Here is a 20,419-nt window from a genome sequence, read left to right on the forward strand (position 1 = left end):
GTTCAAGCTGTGCCTGATCTGACTGGTTATAGCATGGTGGAGCTAAAATAAGTTTTATTGCAAATTGAGTTGAAAATACTATGATACACACCGGCAAGAGTATCACTTATAATAGGACTTATACAAGGTAGACAGAGGGACTTTGTATTGCACAAGCTTTGTATGACATCTGACATAAACGTACCTCTAATAACAATAATAATAATAATAAATTGCATTTGTAGAGCGCTTTTCATTTATTTAAGTAAATTCCAAAGCTCTTTACATTAAAAGCAACCATTAAAAGAAAAAAGCTTTAATAAAAGAGTTAAAAACAATAGGCGAGAAATTAAAAGATAGCTAGTAGCACAGTACTATACAAGATGCACAAAATAATGAGGCGACAAGGACAAAACAATAGAACTTAAAACTAACGTATAAGACCAAAAAAAGACACCACAAAATGTAGCACAATTAGCGAAAGCCAGTTTGAAGAAGTATTTCTTGAGCTCAGACTTAAAGGGAGTGGTGGTCTGGGGCATGCGGAGGTGGAGCGTGAGCTCGTTCCAGAGCCAAGGCCCGAGACCCCAGAATGCTTGGTCACCCATTGTTTTTAGGCGCAAATGTTATAACCACACTGCAGTGCATAAAGCAATGTAACTTTAAACTCTAACAAATGTACATCTGATGTGTTTTTGTTGTCTTGTTTTCCTCCAAGGACCATCAGACAATTCTGCGAGCTTGGGCTGTGAAGGATTTCGCTCCAAAGTGCCCCATTTATGTCCAGATTCTAAAGCCAGAGAATAAATTCCATGTGAAATTTGCAGGTAAAGACGAATGAATGTACTGTTAAGAAACATTTGTTTAGATGATATGGGACCTTGGCATAGATTTTTTGGGAATATCCTGAATTGTGGCCCCAATAATGGGTTAACCCTTCCTTCTCTAGTTTTGTATGTCTATTTTCTCTATGTATTCAGGTTAGTCTCATTGAGTCCCATCTCAGTAATACTCTTTTTAAAACGTAGTCAAATGTTATTATTCTCCTTTGCCTTAGATCACGTTGTGTGTGAGGAGGAATTCAAGTATGCCATGTTGGCCCTGAACTGCATCTGTCCAGCGACCTCCACCCTCATAACCCTACTGGTCCACACTTCACAGGGCCTGTAAGTACACAACCACCCTCCACCCTCATATCTAGTCAACACTTCAATGGTGTACACTCCATAAGATCTGCAAAGTACAGTAGGCAACCCACCAAGTCTCTACCCAAGTCTTTACATAACCCATCAAGTCTTCGAAAGGAAGAAATGCTACAGACCCTCATGTGATACCTGTTCAATTGTCTGCAGCGAAAGCCTAAACTAAACCCAACTAAACGGTTACACTTCATATGAATACCCTCTTCATTACTCTATGTGCTTCAGGGAGGGGCAGCAGTCTCCAGAGCATTGGCACAGGACCTATGGCAAGTGTTCCGGGAACGAGGTTTACAACATCGCCATGAGAGACAGCGTCTTCTTCTCGGAATTCATGGGGAAAAGCTTCACCTACACCTCCTTCAAATCGCACAAGAAGTAAGTAGAAAACACCAATACATTTTAGGGGGGGGGGGGTCCTAGGGTCAAGGGTCACAGACTTGCCATTAAACAAACCAACTGACAAATGAAGATATTTTCCTGTGATCCCAGATCTAATGGTTAGATTTACTGTGCTCTTTCATTTGTATCCATGGATGAGGACTGATATATGGGCTTAAATGCTCAAGAAACACTTTTCACCAACAAATGTTATTTTATTCATCACATGCTTCTTAAACAACAGGTGTAGACTAACAGTGAAATGCTTACTTATGGGCCCTTCCCAACAATGCAGAGAGAAAGAAAATAGAGAAATAATAGAAGAGTAATAATAAAAGTAATAATAAATACATAATGAGTAACGATAACTTGGCTATATACACGGGGTACCAGTACCGAATCGATGTGCAGGGGAACGAGGTATTTATAGATAGAGTTGAAGTCGGAAGGTTACATACACCTTAGCCTAATACACTTAAACTCAGTTTTCACAATTACTGACATTTAATCCTAGTAAAGTTTCCCTGTCTTAGGTCAGTTAGGATCACCACTTTATTTTAAGAATGTGAAATGTCAGAATAATAGTAGAGAGAATGATTTATTTCAGCTTTTATTTCTTTCATCACATTCCCAGTGGGTCAGAAGTTTAAATACACTCAATTAGTATTTGGTAGCATTGCCTTTAAATTGTTTAACTTGGGTCAAACGTTTTGGGTAGCCTTCCACAAGCATCCCACAATAAGTTGAGTGAATTTTGGCCCATTCTTCCTGACAGAGCTGGTGTAACTGAGTCAGGTTGTAGGCCTCCTTGCTCGCACACGCTTTTTCAGTTCTGCCCACAAATTTTCTATGGGATTGAGTCAGGGCTTTGTGATGGCCACTCCAATACCTTGACTTTTTGCCATTTTGCCACAACTTTGGAAGTATGGTTGGGGTCATTGTCTATTTGGAAGACCCATTTGCAACCAAGCTTTAACTTCCTGACTGATGTTTTGAGATGTTGCTTCAATATATCCACATAATTTTACTTCCTCATGATGCAATCTATTTGCAGCAAAGCATCCCCACAACATGATGCTGCCACCCCCGTGCTAGGAAAAAAGTCTATATACATTGTATGTAAAGGAGGTAAGATAAGGGAGTTAAGGCAATAAATAGGCCATGGTGGCGAAGTAATTACAATATAGCAATTAAAACACTGTAATGGTAGATGTGCAGAAGATGAATGTGCAAGTAGAGATACTGGGGTGCAAAGGAGCAAGATAAATAAATAAATACAGTATGGGGATGAGGTAGTTGGATGGGCTATTTACAGATGGGTTATGTACAGGTGCAGTGATCTGTGAGCTGTTCTGACAGCTGGTGCTTAAAGCTAGTGAGGGAGATATGTGTCTCCAGCTTCAGTGAGTTTTGCAGTTCTTTCCAGTCATTGGCAGCAGAGAACTGGAAGGAAAGGCGGCCAAAGGAGGAATTGGCTTTGGGGGTGACTAGTGAGATATACCTGCTGGAGCGCGTGCTACGGGTGGGTGCTGCTATGGTGAACAGTGAGCTGAGATAAGGCGGGGCTTTACCTAGCAAAGACTTGTAGATGACCTGGAGCCAATGGGTTTGGCGACGAGTATGAAGCGAGGGCCAGCCAACGAGAGCGAACAGGTCGCAGTGGTGGGTAGTATATGGGGCTTTGGTGACAAAACGGATGGCACTGTGATAGATTGCATCCAATTTGTTGAGTAGAGTGTTGGAGGCTATTTTGTAAATGACATCGCCGAAGTCGAGGTTCGGTAGGATGGTCAGTTTTACGAGGGTATGTTTGGCAGCATGAGTGAAGGATGCTTTGTTGCGAAATAGGAAGCCGATTCTAGATTTAATTTAGGATTGGAGATGTTTAATGTGAGTCTGGAAGGAGAGTTCACAGTCTAACCAGACACCTAGGTATTTGTAGTTGTCCACATATTCAGGTACACCTCCAATTGACTCAAATTATTTAAATGAACCTATCAGAAGCTTCTAAAGCCATAATTTTCTGGAATATTCCAAGGAAATTTTTTGACTTCAACTTTATGTACATAAACTCAGCAAAAAAAGAAAGTCCCTTTTTCAGAACCCTGTCTTTCAAAGATAATTCATAAAAATTCAAATAACTTCTCAGACCTTCACTGTAAAGGGTTTAAACACTGTTTCCCATGCTTGTTCAATGAACCATAAGCAATTAATGAACATGCACCTGTGGAACGGTTGTGAAGACACTAACAGCTTACAGACGGTAGGCAATTAAGGTCACAGTTATGAAAACTTAGGACACTAAAGAGGCTTTCTACTGACTCTGAAAAACACCAAAATAGAGATGCCCAGGGTGCCTGCTCATCTGCGTGAACGTGCCTTAGGCATGCTGCAAGGAGGCATGAGGACTGCAGATGTGGCCAGGGCAATAAATTGCAATGTCCGTACTGTGAGACGCCTAAGACAACACTACAGGGAAACAGGACGGACAGCTGATCGTCCTCGCAGTGGCAGACCACGTGTAATAACACCTGCACAGGAGCGGTACATCCTAACATCACACCTGCGGGATTGGTACAGGATAGCAACAACTGCCTGAGTTACACCAGGAACCCACAATCCCTCCCATCAGTGCTCAGATTGTCTGCAATAGGCTGAGAGAGGCTGGACTGAGGGCTTGTAGGGCTGTTGTAAGGCAGGTCCTCACCAGACATCACCGGCAACAACGTCACATATGGGTACAAACCCACCGTCACTGGACCATACAGGACTGGCAAAAAGTGCTCTTCTCTGACGAGTTGCGGTTTTGTCTCACCAGGGTTGAGGGTCAGATTCGCGTTTATCGTTGAAGGAATGAGCGTTACACCAAGGCCTGTACTCTGGAGCGGGATCAATTTGGAGGTGGAGGGTCCGTCATGGTCTGGGGCAGGTTGTCACAGCGTCATCGGACTGAGCTTGTTGTCATTGCAGGCAATCTCAACGCTGTGCGTTACAGGGAAGACATCCTCCTCCCTCATGTGGTACCCTTCCTGGTGGCTCATCCTGACATGACCCTCCAGCATGACAATGCCACCAGCCATACTGCTCATTCTGTGAGTGATTTCCTGCAAAACAGGAATGTCAGTGTTCTGCCATGGCCAGCGAAGAGCCCGAATCTCAATCCCATTGAGCATGTCTGGGACCTGTGTGATCGGAGGGTGAGGGCTAGGGCCATTTCCCCCAGAAATGTCCGGGAACTTGCAGGTGCCTTGGTGGAAGAGTGGGGTAACATCTCAATGCAAGATTGGGCAAATTTGGTTCAATCCATGAGGAGGAAATGCTCTCCAGTACTTAATGCAGCTGGTGGCCACACCAGATACTGACTGTTACTTTTGATTTTGACACCCGACCCTTGTTCAGGGACACATTATTACATTTCGGTTAGTCACATTGTTCAGTTTATGTCTCAGTTGTTGAATCTTGTTATGTTCATACAAATATTTACACATGTTAAGTTTGCTGAAAATAAACGCAGTTGACAGTGAGAGGACATTTCTTTTTTTGCTGAGTTTATAACCAGGAGTAAAGTGACTTGGCAACAGGATAGATAATAAACAGTAGCAGCGGCGTAGGTGATGAGTCAAAAAAAGTTTGCGCAAAAAGGGTGAATGCAGATGGTCAGGGTAGCTATTAGGTGTTTATACCAGGTATACAATAAACATCAGCAAGTTTTTTAAACTGAAATTAGGACTGATTCGACATATTTAAAACCAGCCCTATTTATGAGTATTCTAATACAGGTGACAAAATGTAGGTCAAAGGACAAGAGTAGGCCCTTGACCACAATAATAATAATAATGGATGAAACTTTTATAGAACTTTTCATAACAGAAATCTCAACGCACTTCATAAGCAGAAAACAAACAAACAAGCAATATATCATGACAGGTCAACCAATAGATGCCAAGTCTTTGAAAGCTGCATCCTACAAAGAAGGACAGAGTCAGTTCATGGCTTGAGCGGAGAGCTGTTCAGAGGATGGTAAATGATGGTGATGGAGTCTGCTGATGATCTTATAGAGGGCAAGTCTAGTAACCAGCATTAATCATATAGCCACTGGAATTCTCCTCTTCCACTCTGTGAAGCACCCATTTGGGGGATGCGTCGGCAGCTCTGGGCAATAGAAAGCTCGCCACAATGTTCAGAACAGTAGCCTGTCGTCCTCTCTACGAGTCCTCTGCCCCAGCACTGTATTCCTCCGTCTCCAATTCCTCTTACACTTCAAGTGACTCCTCATGACCATACCTGGAAAAACCTAGGGCCTTAGCAAACACTCTGGTCTCATCATGTGGTCAGGAATGACTCAGGCGCCCAGTCAAACAGGCTTTTCTCTCCCTCTGTATCTCCACTCTGTATAATCTAACACTTGCCCTATATCTCTATCTCTGTCCTCAGGTATGGTGTGTGTCTGATCGGGGTGTGCCGGGAGGGCAGTAAGAGCATCCTGCTGAACCCCGGGCCCCAGTTCCGAATGAGCCCCAATGACACCTGCTTCTACATCAACATCACCAAGGAGGAGTATTCTACCTTTAAGACCCAGAGGGAGAGGATGGTCAGCCGGCCTCGCCTGCCAGTACCCAGTGTCATCGCCAGTATGGGTCAGTAATATGAGCTCTATTTCAATATCAAAACTTATGTACTACGTAGTATGAAGTGATGTACACTAGCAAGTGAGTAATGTATTGGATAAGTATAGTGTGCTAGTGTGGATATTGGTATATATTAACATGGATTATTCTGCATTATTGAACTACAATTGGTATTTTTCTGAAATATTATGAATGAATTCACTTGTAAGACAGACACAGAAAAATGCCAACAATTAATAGTATGTTGTAAATGTTGTGCTACTTTGTATCCTTGTTCAGGCACTGTGGCCATAGACCTTCAGAACACAGGCTGCAAGCCCCACTGTGGGCCCACTCTCTGTCTCCCCCCAGAGGACATTAAGGGTAACAGCAGGAGGCCCAGCATCAGCCCCGTGCTAGAGGTGCCAGACACTTCCTCTCTGCACACAGGTGACCTCTATAGCGACCAATCAGAGGATGAGAACCTGCCCTCCGACGAGGACCTATCAACTGAGGAGTATGTTTTATATAATTTCTATAAGAGGATGTAAGCCAAACAAAAAAAAATTGGGGAAACATTGATACCATGCAATATGTCTTACTTTTTATTCTCCATTTCTTTTTTTAAATGGGGTAAAAAAAGAGTATGTAAGCCTTTTGGTTATTTCAGTTAGTGGTCTCCAACTTTGGTCCTGGAGTGCTACAGTGTGCACTTGATTCAATTAACTACAGATATAGGATCTTATTTTGACATATTTTGTCACAGCAAAATAATCCTGCAGCAACAGGATTTGAACGTTTAGTCCAGTGGAGGCTGGTGAGGGGAGAACGGCTCATAGTAATGGCTGGAATGGACTTATGGAATGGAAGGTGTTTAATTCCATTTCATCTTCTCCATTCCAGCCATTACTATGAGCCATCCTCCCCTCACCAGCCTCCACTGGTTTAGTCCATAATGTCGCTTGATCAGTCATCAGGCTATTAGCTGGCCAAAAGTAAGTTACATGTCCAATAATGTTAATACAAATGTGTGTTAGTGTGGGTTTTCAGTCAATTTATTGTCAATCACAAAGCTCATCTGCATTTCCTGTGGTGCAAGAAAATTCTCAGCAACAAAAGAGTGATCAAATTAAGACCCTACACCTGTATGTTCTAGACTGAAGACCATGCATAGGTGATTGATTCAGGTAGGTTAGTGCTGGAACAAAAACTTGCACAACAGGTAGCTCTCGCCGAGACTGGAGTTGGAGAACACCTGCAGTAGATTATGATTTGTGAGACAATAATGACATTTGTTTGGCTATGAATTTGAATGGGAGATCCATACTCATAAAATGTGAATTGTGTGTCTGTTTATTTGAAGCTATGTGAAAGGCTATTCTCCCAACCTGCCCTACATCGGTAGTTCTCCAACACTTTGCCATCTACTGAAGGAGAAAGTACCATACTGTTGCCTCAGACTGGAAGGGGTAAATGATGCAAGTCACTTAATCACTTCAAGCAATATAGGTAGTATTAAGCCATGTTAACCATTGCCGCGATTGATGCTGGTTTCCAGACACAGATTAAGTCTAGACCTGAACTAAAATGCATGCACAATGGGGAATCTGCTTTTTAGTCCAAGACCAGGCTTAATCTGTGTCCGGGAAACCGGACCACAAAGTATAGCCTATGCTATTTTAATTCAAATACATATTTGTTTAATTAATACATAAAAAACAACAACATAAAAATGTATGTTATTTTCCCCATAGGGTTGTCAGCATAACAACTTTGAGGACGCCAAAGTGTATAGTTTTAAGAACAAGCTGATCATTGTGTCGGCTGAGACGGCGGGGAATGGACTGTACAACTTCATCGTCCCACTTAGAGCTTCCTACAGACTAAAGAAAGAGCTGAACCCGATTGTGCTGCTCCTGGATAATCAGTAAGAACAGCGTTTTATGTGATCCTCATACCCTTTTTATTGTGCTGCCCTCTTGGTCAGATCTCCATTGTAAAAGCGTTACAGATTTTCGTCGCAGGATGATAACAATCCTGCAGCAGGAAGATTTGAATATCTGAAGGAATATTTAGAATCGCCGCCGGGGTGCAGCTGGAAGCAGTGTTTGTATACAATGCGGTACCATAGCTACCTACGTTGTACCTTAGACTGCAGGTCCACTGGGCGCCAGTTCAAGTAGCCTATGTGGTGTTATTATATGTTCAAGGCAAGCAATAAGCAGAATAAATGAGTGGTGGAGTCCGTGTGGTCCAGTGGTTACAGTAGGCCTGTGCTACTGTAGCCGGCGTATAACAGTTTAGCAATGTTAGGGCCATCCACGCCAAAGACCATAACTACTGTATATTGACAAATTATACATAGCCTAGCTATAAAACGTGGGCGAGCATCCACACTGAAGGTAAGTGTATTGTTCTACAGTAAGCCTATATCTGCCAATCACCTGATGGCCCAAATCATCAGTGGTGGAAAAAGTACCCAACTGTCACAGTAAAAGTAACAATGACATAACTATGAGGATGTTATGTCACTGGAGGAGTGGATGAGTGACTGAGTTTTTCCCCCTCATATCGTTTTTCGGTGGCTACTGCTAGAGATGCGAGTGTCATTTGGTTAGCTAGCAAGAAATGTGAATCACTTTGCTAGCTAGCTATATGCTGAACCTGAACGACTCTTAGCGACAGTAAGCATATGTCTTTTTTTTCCTTCTTTTTTTCCCCTTACGTTTATAAAACATACAATCTAACTGCAGTGAAGCCGCTCAACATTCACATTACATTCAGTCGTCTAGCAGACACTCCAGTCCAGAGTGACACACAGGAGCAACCAGGGACAAGCGCCCCGCCCAAGGGCACATTGACAGATTTCCCACCAAGCCAAATCGGGGACCCGCCCAAGCTCCCAACCGCCAGGACACCAACCATCCAAGATCCCCCAACTGTTCCCCCGAGAGCTGCTTTTCAACCATCAGACCCCCCCCCCCCCCCCCCCACACACAGTAATGAGATACCAAGAAAAGTTCTTTTTTTTTGTCAAGTTCCTTAAACGTGCTGAGAACGTTCCAAAGGCAAGCAACTATCCGGCACCATTCCCAGAAAGTTGTGGGAAGGTTGTATTAAAAAATAACCATAGGACAACCACGTGCTCACCAAGCTCTAAGAAACATATGGTTCTCAAAACGTTATGTGCCAGCTGGAAAGTGAATGTCAAATGAGATTGAATAGCTATAGCTTATCTTGAACTCAGCAAGATACCAATGAGCCCCCTTATTGGTACTTTAACCGCAAGCAAATCAGCACTTCCTACCATATTTTCTCTATTTTATAAAAGTGACTGTCTCTTTTGGATATGTCGGGTTGGATACCGTGACAACAAAAATAACAATATCTGTTCATATGGACAATGAAGATCTATTCAATTGAATTATATTCCATTATTTTCTATGTTGTGATGTGTTATGTTGTCTCACCAGGCCTGACACACAGTTCCTGGAGGCTATCTGTTGGTTCCCCATGGTGTTCTACATGGTCGGCTCCATCGATAAGTACGTGACGCACAACATCACCTTATGACCTTATCAATCATCTAATTTAGTGCATGTACTGCATTTGTATGCTATTAGTCTCCCTATCAAGAATACATCTAAAGGAAATGGACTGAGTGAACCGAAATATCAATTTCTCAAATAAGTCCTGTGTCCAAAGTCACCTTTCTAGACAGCCCCTGAGAAACTATTAGTTACGATTCTCTCTCCACAGCGAATCTTTCAAAATATAGCTAGCTCATGTGCAGGCCCCAGAGGTTTTCCTGACAGTCTATAACTACGGTCTGGAATTTTTCCTGACCTTTTCAAGTCAAGAAGTCAAATTCAAGTCAAATTGTGTGTGTGTCTCGCATAGCCTAGATGACCTCCTGCGCTGCGGTGTGTCCTTTGCGGCCAACATGGTGGTGGTGGACAAGGAGAGCACCATGAGTGCAGAGGAGGACTACATGGCTGATGCCAAAACCATCGTCAATGTGCAGACACTGTTCAGGTACCGGAACCATCGTCAATGTGCAGACACTGTTCTGTGTTTGGCTATACGGTGTCACCAAGCGGGGATATCGGCAAGACAGAGCAGCCGGCAGAATAACATAAGCCGTCAAACAGTGTAGCTAAAAAGGAAGAAGGAAACATATTGGTTACCCAGACGTCCTAATCCTGAGCAGTAGAGCAGCTATGTGTCTGGTCTTTCTTGTCCCTACTCCGAAGATGAAAATTAACAACAGCAAAAGTATACCCAGCCGCTCACTCCTGTAAAGGGAGGGACAGATAGCTGTATGGGGCTCTGTCGCCTGATAAGGGTGCCCTAAGGGAGTTTTGTGGTGAGCCAAGAAAACCTGTTCCCCTGTAAAACCAAACCAGAGTTTTGAAATGCACGAAAGTGACAGGAATCCACACAGAGAAATTGGTAGGTGTTACCAGGTTTTATTCCCTGCCTCGCTCACCTAGAGTGATGGTTCCCCCTCGTGGCGTTCTGAGGAGGTGCATTCGTGAACCTATTCAACTGTGTTCGCTTGCACACACGACAGTTTTTAGGCAGAATGTGCAGGGCATAAGAGGAGGACCATGATAGATGGCAACTGGCAATCCGTCATCCTGCTCTGTTAGTCTGAGACCGGAGGGAGAGCATTCCTTTTCAGGTTCCTGGCTGGAACCTGGGAATGCAGCGCCTCCATTTTTTCATGTGAGCAAGACCATGAACATGAGCTGCTGCACAGGGAATCTTATTTATTTTTTCATAGACGTGCCTCCTCACTGCCACATTTGAGTCATTTAGCAGATGGTCAATTTTCACCTAAAATGACATACCCAAATCTAACTGCTTGTAGCTCAGGCCCTGAAGCAAGAATATGCATATTCTTGGTACCATTTGAAAGGAAACACTTTGAAGTGTGTGAAAATGTGAAGGGAATGTAGGAGAATATAACACAATAGATCTGGTAAAAGATAATACTTTGAAATGCAAGAGAAAGTCCATAATGTATTATTCCAGCCCATGTGCAATTTAGATTTTGGCCACTAGATGGCAGCAGTGTATGTGCAAAGTGTTAGACTGATCCAATGAACCATTATATTTATGTTAAAAATTGTGTGTCAAGACTGCTCAAATGTGCCTAATTTGTTTATTAATAACTTTTCATGTTAAAAATTGTGCACTCTCCTCAAACAATAGCATGGTATTCTTTCACTGTACTAGCTACTGTAAATTGGACAGTGCAGTTAGATTAACAATCATTTAAGCTTTCTGCCCATATCAGATATGTCTATGTCCTGGGAAATGTTCTTGTTACTTACAACCTCATGCTAATCGCATTAGTCTACGTTAGCTCAACCATCCCGCGGACGGGACACCGATCACAAAGAAGTTTTAAGATGGCTAGGTGGGACAACCACTTATCACAGGCATAGTAAGGGAGGGTCAAGCGCAATTTTGTTGGTTCAGGATTTCTTTTTTGGGGGGGGGGGGGGTGTCAAGGTGAGGAAGGTTATTATTTAAGATGCTCTTTGAAGAGGTAGGGTTTCAGGTGCTTTCGGTAGATGGGCAGGGACTCTGCTGTCCTAGCTTCAGGGGGAAGCTGGTTCCACCATTTGGGTACCAACACAGAAAAGAGCTTGGACTGGGCTGAGCAGGAGCTGCCCTCGCGTAAGGGTTGGAGGGCCAAGAGACCAGAAGTGGCAGAACTGAGTGCTTGGGTTGGGGTGTAAGGTTTGAGCATAGCCTGAAGGTATGGAAGGGCAGTTGCTATTGCTGCTCTGTAGGCAAACAGCATGGTCTTGTAGTGGATGCAAGCCTCCACTAGAAGCCAGTGGAGTGCACAATGGAGCGGGGTAGCAGGGGAGAACTTGGCAAGTTTGAAAACTTGTGTGGTCCCGTGTAGCTCAGTTGGTAGAGCATGGCGCTTGCAACGCCAGGGTTGTGGGTTCATTCCCCACGGGGGGACCAGGATGAATATGTATGAACTTTCCAATTTGTAAGTCGCTCTGGATAAGAGCGTCTGCTAAATGACTTAAATGTAAAAATGTAAATGAAAACCAAGCAGGCTGCAGCTTTCTGGATAAGTTGTAGGGGTTTTATGGCACAAGCGGGGAACCCAGTCAACAATGAGTTGCAGTAATCCAGACGGGAGATGACAAGTGCCTGGATTAGGACTTCCGACACTTCCTGTGTAAGGTAGGGTCATACTCTACGGATGTTTTAGAGCATGAACCTGCAGGAGCGAGTCACTGCTTTGATGTTTGCAGAGAACGACAGGGTGTTGTCCAGGGTCACGCAAGGTTCTTTGCACTCTGGGAAGGCAACACTGTGGAGTTGTCAACCATGATGGAGAGGTCTTTGAGCGGCCAGGCCTTAGCTTGAGGTGGTGGGCCGACATCCAAGCTACGATACTGCCAGGCACGCAGGGTGTCAGAATGGGGGAAAGAGAAAAGTAGTTGAGTGTCATCTGCATAGCAATGATAGGAGAGACCATGTGAGGATATGACAGAGCCGAGTGACTTGGTGTATAGAGAGGGCCAAGATCCAAGCCCTGGGGACAGCAGTAGTGAGTGTATGTGGTGCAGACATACAGTGCATTGGAAAAGTATTCAGACCCCTTGACTTTTTACACATTTTGTTACGTTACAGCCTTATTATAAAATTGATTAAATTGTTAGTTTTTTTTCTCAATCTACACACAATACTCCATAATGACAAAGCAAAAACAGGTTTAGAAGTTTTTGCAAATGTATATATAAAAAAGAAAACGGAAATATCACATTTAAATAAGTATTCATATCCTTTACTCGGTACTTTGTTGAAGCGCCGTTGGCAGAAATTACAGCCTTGAGTCTTCTTGGGTATGACACTACAAGCTTGGCACACCTATATTTGGAGAGTTTCTCCCATTCTTCTCTGCAGATACTCTGAAGGTCTGTCAGGTTGGATGGGGAGCGTTGCTGCACAGCTATTTTCAGGTCTCTCCACAGATGTTGGATCGGGTTCAAGTCCGGGCTCTGGCTGGGCCACTCAAGGACATTCAGAGACTTGTCCCGAAGCCACTCCTCCATTGTGTTGACTGTGTGCTTAAGGTCGTTGTCCTGTTGGAAGGTGAACCTTCACCCCAGTCTGACGTCCGGAGTGCTCTGGAGCAGGTTTTCATCAAGGATCTCTCTGTACTTTGCTCCGTTCATCTTTCCCCTCGATCCAGACAAGTCTCCCAGTCCCTGCCGCTAAATAACATCCACACAGCATGATGCTGCCACCATGCTTCACCGTAGGGATGGTGCCAGGTTTCCTCCAGACGTGATGCTTGACTTTCAGGCCAAAGAGTTCAATCTTGGTTTCATCAGACCAGAGAATCTTGTTTCTCATGGTCTGAGAGTCCTTTAGGTGCCTTTGGCAAATTTCAAGTGGGCTGTCATGTGCCTTTTACTGAGGAGTGGCTTCCGTCTGGCCACTCTACCATTAAGGCCTGATTGGTGGAGTGCTGTAGAGTGTCCTCGACACAATCCTGTCTCGGACCTCTATGGACAATTCCGTCGACATCATGACTTGGTTTTTGCTCTGACATGCACTGTCAACTGTGGGACTTTATATAGACAGGTGTGTGCCTTTCCAAATCATGTCCAATCAATCGAATTTACTACTACTACTAATCGAATTTACTACAGCTGGACTCCAATCAATTTGTAGAAACATCTCAAGGATGATCAATGGAAACAGGATGAATACTTTTGTAAAAAGGTATCGGTTTTATATTTTTTATAAATTTGCAAACATTTCTAAAAACATTTTCGCTTTCAATATAGGGCATTGTTTGTAGATTGAGGAAAATCCTTTTTAGAATAAGTCTGTAACGTAACAAAATGTGGAAAAAGTGAAGGGGTCTGAATACTTTCCGAATGCACTGTAGATCCTCTCCACATCACCTAGTAGGAGCGGCCAGCCAGGTAGGATGCAATCCAAGAGTGTGCAGAGCCTGAGACGCCCAGCCCTGAGAGGGTTGAGAGTAGGATCGGATGGTTCACTGTGTCGAAGGCAGCAGATATATCTAGGAGGATGAGAACAGAGGAGAGAGTCAGCTTTGGCCGTGCGGAGAGCCTCCGTGACACAGAAAAGAGCAGTCTCGGTTGAGTGACCCGTCTTGAAGCCTGACTGGTTAGGGTCAAGAAAATCGTTCTGAGAGAGACAACAAGAGAGTTGGTCAGAGACAACACGCTCAAGTGTTTTGAAAATAAAAGAATGGATACAGGTCTATAGTTTTTGACGTCAGATGAGTCGAATGTTGGTTTCTTCAGAAGGGGAGCAACTCGGGCCATTTTGAAGTCAGAGGGGATGCAGCCAGGTCAATGCGTAGGGTAGTTCTGTGTGAGTGGGACCAGTGAACTCAATCGGCTAAGGAGCTTCTTTCCAAAGTGGTTGACAAAGTTGTCTGCAGAGAGGGAGTGCAGGATTAAGGAGAGAGGAGAAGGTGGAAATAGTTTAGGGTTAGAGCAATAGAGTGGCTTTAGCAGCAAATACAGAGGAAGAGAAGGTAGAGAGGAGGGAGTGAAAGGATGATAAGGAAGTTTAGTTTTCCTCCATTTTTGCTCAGCTGCCCGCAGTCGTGTTCTATAAGCTCGCAATTCGTCACTCAGCCATGGAGCAGGAGGGGAGGGCCTAGCCGGCAAGGAGGAAAAGGAACAGTGCGAGTCATAGGGGGAGTAGAGTAGGGTCGAAGAGGCAGAAGAATTTAGCAGAAGGGAGAGATGATAGGATAGAAGAGGAGCAAAGAATGCGACAGCGCATGATCATCTGTGTAGGGGCTGAGTGGGTAGGGTTGGAGGAAAAGGAGACCGCGAGCTGCCCAGTGACGCGAGGGTAGTGTGTACGGCCCAGTACATCCCTGGGGCCAAGCTTCCTGCCATCCAGGACCTATATACCAGGCGGTGTCAGTGGAAGGCCCTACAAATTGTCAAAGACTCAAGCCACCCTAGTCATAGACTGTTCTCTCTGCTACCGCACGGCAAGCGTTATCAGAGTGCAAAGTCTAGGTCCAAAAGGCTTTGCGAGGCGTCCCACTAGCGGGACATCTTCCGGTGAACCTGGAAGGCGCGCAATTCAAATAAATAATCATAAAAATTATGGATATTAAACATTTAGGTACATACAAGTGTCTTATATCGGTTGAAAGCTAAAATTATTGTTAATCTAACTGCACTGTCTTAGGCTTTATAGCAAAAGCATGCCATGTGATTGTTTGAGGATGGCGCCCCACATCAAAATATTTTTACAATATTCACTTACTTTTTCAATATCTTCCTCTGATTTGTCATTCCAGGGGTCCCAGCTACAGTGGGGAGAACAAGTATTTGATACACTGCCGATTTTGCAGGTTTTCCTACTTACAAAGCATGTAGAGGTCTGTCATTTTTATCATAGGTACACTTCAACTGTGAGAGACGGAATCTAAAACAAAAATCCAGAAAATCACATTGTATGATTTTTAAGTAATTAATTTGCATTTTATTGCATGACATAAGTATTTGATCACCTACCAACCAGTAAGAATTCCGGCTCTCACAGACCTGTTAGTTTTTCTTTAAGAAGCCCTCCTGTTCTCCACTCATTACCTGTATTAACTGCACCTGTTTGAACTCGTTACCTGTATAAAAGACACCTGTCCACACACTCAATCAAACAGACTCCAACCTCTCCACAATGGCCAAGACCAGAGAGCTGTGTAAGGACATCAGGGATAAATTGTAGACCTGTACAAGGCTGGGATGGGCTACAGGACAATAGCCAAGCAGCTTGGTGAGAAGGCAACAACTGTTGGCACAATTATTAGAAAATGGAAGAAGTTCAAGATGACGGTCAATCACCCTCGGTCTGGGGCTCCATGCAAGATCTCACCTCGTGGGGCATCAATGATCATGAGGAATGTGAGGGATCAGCCCAGAACTACACGGCAGGACCTGGTCAATGACCTGAAGAGAGCTGGGACCACAGTCTCAAAGAAAACCATTAGTAACACACTACGCCGTCATGGATTAAAATCCTGCAGCGCACGCAAGGTCCCCCTGCTCAAGCCAGCGCATGTCCAGGCCCGTCTGAAGTTTGCCAATGACCATCTGGATGATCCAGAGGAGGAATGGGAGAAGGTCATGTGGTCTGATGAGACAAAAATAGAGCTTTTTGCTCTAAACTCCACTCGCCGTGTTTGGAGGAATAGAAGGATGAGTAGAACCCCAAGAACACCATCCCAACCGTGAAGCATGGAGGTGGAAACATCATTCTTTGGGGATGCTTTTCTGCAAAGGGGACAGGACGACTGCACCGTATTGAGGGGAGGATGGATGGGGCCATGTATCGCGAGATCTTGACCAACAACCTCCTTCCCTCAGTAAGAGCATTGAAGATGGGTCGTGGCTGGGTCTTCCAGCATGACAACGACCCGAAACACACAGCCAGGGCAACTAAGGAGTGGCTCCGTAAGAAGCATCTCAAGGTCCTGGAGTGGCCTAGCCAGTCTCCAGACCTGAACCCAATAGAAAATCTTTGGAGGGAGCCGAAAGTCCGTATTGCCCAGCGACAGCCCCGAAACCTGAAGGATCTGGAGAAGGTCTGTATGGAGGAGTGGGCCAAAATCCCTGCTGCAGTGTGTGCAAACCTGGTCAAGAACTACAGGAAACGTATGATCTCTGTAATTGCAAACTAAGGTTTCTGTACCAAATATTCAGTTCTGCTTTTCTGATGTATCAAATACTTATGTCATGCAATAAAATGCAAATTAATTACTTAAAAATCATACAATGTGATTTTCTGGATTTTTGTTTTAGATTCCTTCTCTCACAGTTGAAGTGTACCTATGATATAAATTACAGACCTCTACATGCTTTGTAAGTAGGAAAACCTGCAAAATTGTCAGTGTATCAAATACTTGTTCTCCCCACTGTATAACATGTGTAGTTTTGTTAGATAAAATCCTTCTTTATATTCCAAAAAGTCAGTTTAGTTGGCGCAAGTCAAACTTTGTCTCTATTTAATCCTCAGATACCCTAAAATGTAATAAAACCATAATATTTCAGAAAGAAGTATGTTTAATAGGAAAACGATATTAGTAGGTGCGTGTCCTCTTCATTGCTTGCGCATACACACATTTCCAAGTCTGTGTACCAATAGTAAAACTCATTATTCTTACTCGTTTTGGAAGAAACAAGCCTGAAACTTTGAACATTGAGTGCTGACATCCAGTGGAAGCCATAGGAAATGAATACTGGGGGCTAGATTTAATTATTTCCCTATACTTTCCAATGTAAGAGCATGGGCTCTCAAAAATATAAAAATATCCGGTTGGTTTTTCTCCTACCATATCTATTGTGTTATAGTCTCCTACATTATTTTAACATTTCTACAAATCTCAAAGTGTCTTCTTTCCAATGGAACTAATTATATGCATATCCTGGCTTCAGGGCCTGAGCAACAGGCAGTTTACTTTGGGCACGTCAGTGAGGCGGAAATTGAGAAAAAAGGACCCTAGCCTGAAGAACAGCTTCTGCCCCTAAGCCATAAGACTCCTGAACAGCTAATCAAAGGGCTACCGGGACTATTTGAATTGCCCCACCCTTTTTACGCTGCTGCTACTCTCTGTTTATTATCTTATCATAGTCACTTTAACTCTACCTACCTGTACATATAACCTCAATTACCTCGACTAACCAGTGGCCCCGCACATTGACTCTGTACCGGTACCCCTGTATATAGCCTTGCTATTGTTATTTTACTGCTGCTGTTTAATTATTTGTTACTTTTATTTTACACTTTTTACTTACTTATTTTTTTGCTTAACACTTATTTTTCTTAAAACTGCATTGTTGGTTAAGGGTTTGTAAGTAAGCATTTCACTCTAAGGTCTACACCTGTTGTATTCGGCGCATGTGACTAATACAATTTGATTTGATTTACGGTGTCCTTCAGTATCTCAGCCTGATAAGCCATCAATAAAGAGATCACGTTGAGTGTTCTGATTGACTGGGCTTTGTACGTCTTCTGAAAAATGGAGGCAGAAAAGCGCTCTGTCTGGCAAGTGGGGTCAAGGTGGTCAGCCAGTGGGGGAACATTTTACATGTCCAGGCTAGGAGAGCCCCTAGCAAGGATCTTTCTGGTAAGGGTTTTTGCCCATGAGCCCTTTGCCTCCCTGAGGCAAGCTGGGACCGTGGGAAGCAGAGTATTTTCCCATTGTACAGAATCCTGACACCAAGGGAGTGGGCCACTTGATCCCGAAGTCTGGCCGCGGCTCACTCGCAAATGTCGAACTCCAAGCTGGGGAGGGCAGCCCCCCCCCCCCCCCCCATTCTGGTAGCAGGGTGACATTGGGACTTAAGAAGGGGGAAGAACAGGGTCTTTCGGTTGCAAAGTCGAGGAGAACCACGAGATTAATCCCGTCATCATCCTCATCATCCCCTAGCTGGCGTTCCCCTGACACCAAGTCGTCAGACAGTAAGGGGACGGAATCTAGGCTATCTGTGACTTCGCCCCTGCTGGGCCCGGTCGCGGAGAGCTGAATCTCAGCCTCGGCCGGTGGCTTTGATGTTAGAGGGGCGGCAGAGAGAGAGGTTTGTTTTAGCCGCCTCCTCAAACCCGCCCTAGTCAGTGCTTTGTAGTGATCGAAGGACTCTGCGGGGTCGTCGAGTGCTGCTTGAGCAAGTTCCCTTCCCAGGCAGTTGATGAATAGAAGGTGGAAATCTTTCCCTGCAATCATGGATCCCCAAGCGCAAGAACGTGGTGGTTTGAGTGCTTGACTTATCCTGGGATGGGGTAGCAGTGGCCATTGTATAGAACAGGGCTTTGTATAGAACCAAGGCTCCTGTTGTAAAAACAATGTGTCAGCAAGGAGGCTTTGAATAGGAGTAAGCTTGCTTGTTAAAAGCCTTCCGGCTAATGGCTTATATTCTCCTACGACCTTAGAACTGTGAGGCTAAAAACGTTCGGTCTAGTTGACACAAACTAGTGAACGTATATTAAACAAAACGAGAGAAGGGGGATATGCCGTCTGTGCTAGTGTGGTTAGCTTGCTTTCCAGCGAGCTAGACAGGTTAGCTTATGCTTTGCAGCATGAGCTAATGAGGTCTAGATAGCTAGCCGTGTGACGCTAGCTACTAAGAAGTACAAAACAAATTCTACTTGAAGCAAAAACTTTCCTTTTCATCAGTACATAACACTATCGACAGGAGCTGAGGTCCGACGTTTGGCAGCGTTAACCTCACGGTTGGCCTGAGAACAGTTAAGCAGGAAGACAGGGATCAAGTCATGCTGAGGAGAGCTTCAGAGAGTGTAGTGTTGAGAGTGAGAATAACCAGAGGGTGGGGCAAGTGGCGCCTTATAAGGACGGAGATGCTCACCTCATTTGCCACTCGACCTGTCTGTCTCTGACAGACACTGTGTGATTGGTTCTTCCTGTAGTGATCCGCCTGTCAGCGAATCCCTATCGTGAGACATCGAAACAAGTATTTGAAAGAAAACCATTATCAATATGCGGACAGGGTTAACAAAATCACTGTTATGTTTTTCATCTTTGATCAAACTATTTTATAGTCCAATACACCGAACCACATGTTCAGGCATTTTATGCAGGCCTTTATATGATATCAAAAGTGTCATATACAGGCTAATGTTTTAATAAACCTTTAAACGCAGTTTAACATTTTAGAGGTGGATTTCAAGATTAATTTTGATGAGAGGGATTGTAGATGAAAGACAGGAAAAGGAGCTAGTTTCCTTGGCAACCTTACCACAATGCATCAGTGAATTAATTTGTTTTCTGATTTATTGTAGTTCTCATGTTTCATGTTGTCAGACAGTTAATCAAAACATTTCAACTCATCTTAGTATTTTCACCAGACAACATAGAAACTTGCACAAACATGTTTTGAAAAACATTGATTTGGGGTTAATGTTTCATGAATTGCACCCACTGTTGTTATCTAGCGATATGATATAAACTATATCAGGTCATTAAAATACAGTGCATTCAGAAAGTATTCAGACCCCTTCCCTGTTTTGACATTTTGTTATGTTACATTCTTATTCTAAAATTGATTAAATCGTTTTTTTCCCTCATCAATCTACACACAATACCCCATAATGACAAAGTGAAGACAGGTTTTTCGAAATGTTAGCAAATGTATAAAAAAATACAAAACATCTCCCCCGATTGCTCAGTTTGGCCAGGCGACCAGCTCTAGGAAA

The 20,419-nt window shown here is 43.8% G+C and overlaps 1 protein-coding gene across 4 annotated transcripts in view; it reads left to right on the plus strand.

Annotated features, from left to right (window-relative positions):
* The window catches only part of LOC139551090 (potassium channel subfamily T member 2-like), a 64,624-nt gene that overhangs the window by 25,394 nt on the left and 18,811 nt on the right, over positions 1 to 20,419 (plus strand). For 2 of the 4 annotated variants that reach the window (XM_071362481.1, XM_071362482.1), the window contains 9 exons: positions 698 to 806; positions 1,037 to 1,145; positions 1,407 to 1,556; positions 5,994 to 6,196; positions 6,467 to 6,683; positions 7,530 to 7,635; positions 7,921 to 8,093; positions 9,640 to 9,711; positions 10,067 to 10,201. In XM_071362481.1, the coding sequence (XP_071218582.1) occupies positions 698 to 806; positions 1,037 to 1,145; positions 1,407 to 1,556; positions 5,994 to 6,196; positions 6,467 to 6,683; positions 7,530 to 7,635; positions 7,921 to 8,093; positions 9,640 to 9,711; positions 10,067 to 10,201 (1,274 nt within the window). The remainder of the gene's footprint in view (positions 1 to 697; positions 807 to 1,036; positions 1,146 to 1,406; positions 1,557 to 5,993; positions 6,197 to 6,466; positions 6,684 to 7,529; positions 7,636 to 7,920; positions 8,094 to 9,639; positions 9,712 to 10,066; positions 10,202 to 20,419) is intronic. The other 2 variants (XM_071362483.1, XM_071362484.1) reach the window with 2 other exon arrangements.

Source organism: Salvelinus alpinus, chromosome 23 (assembly GCF_045679555.1).
Source record: "Salvelinus alpinus chromosome 23, SLU_Salpinus.1, whole genome shotgun sequence".
NCBI lineage: Eukaryota > Metazoa > Chordata > Actinopteri > Salmoniformes > Salmonidae > Salvelinus > Salvelinus alpinus.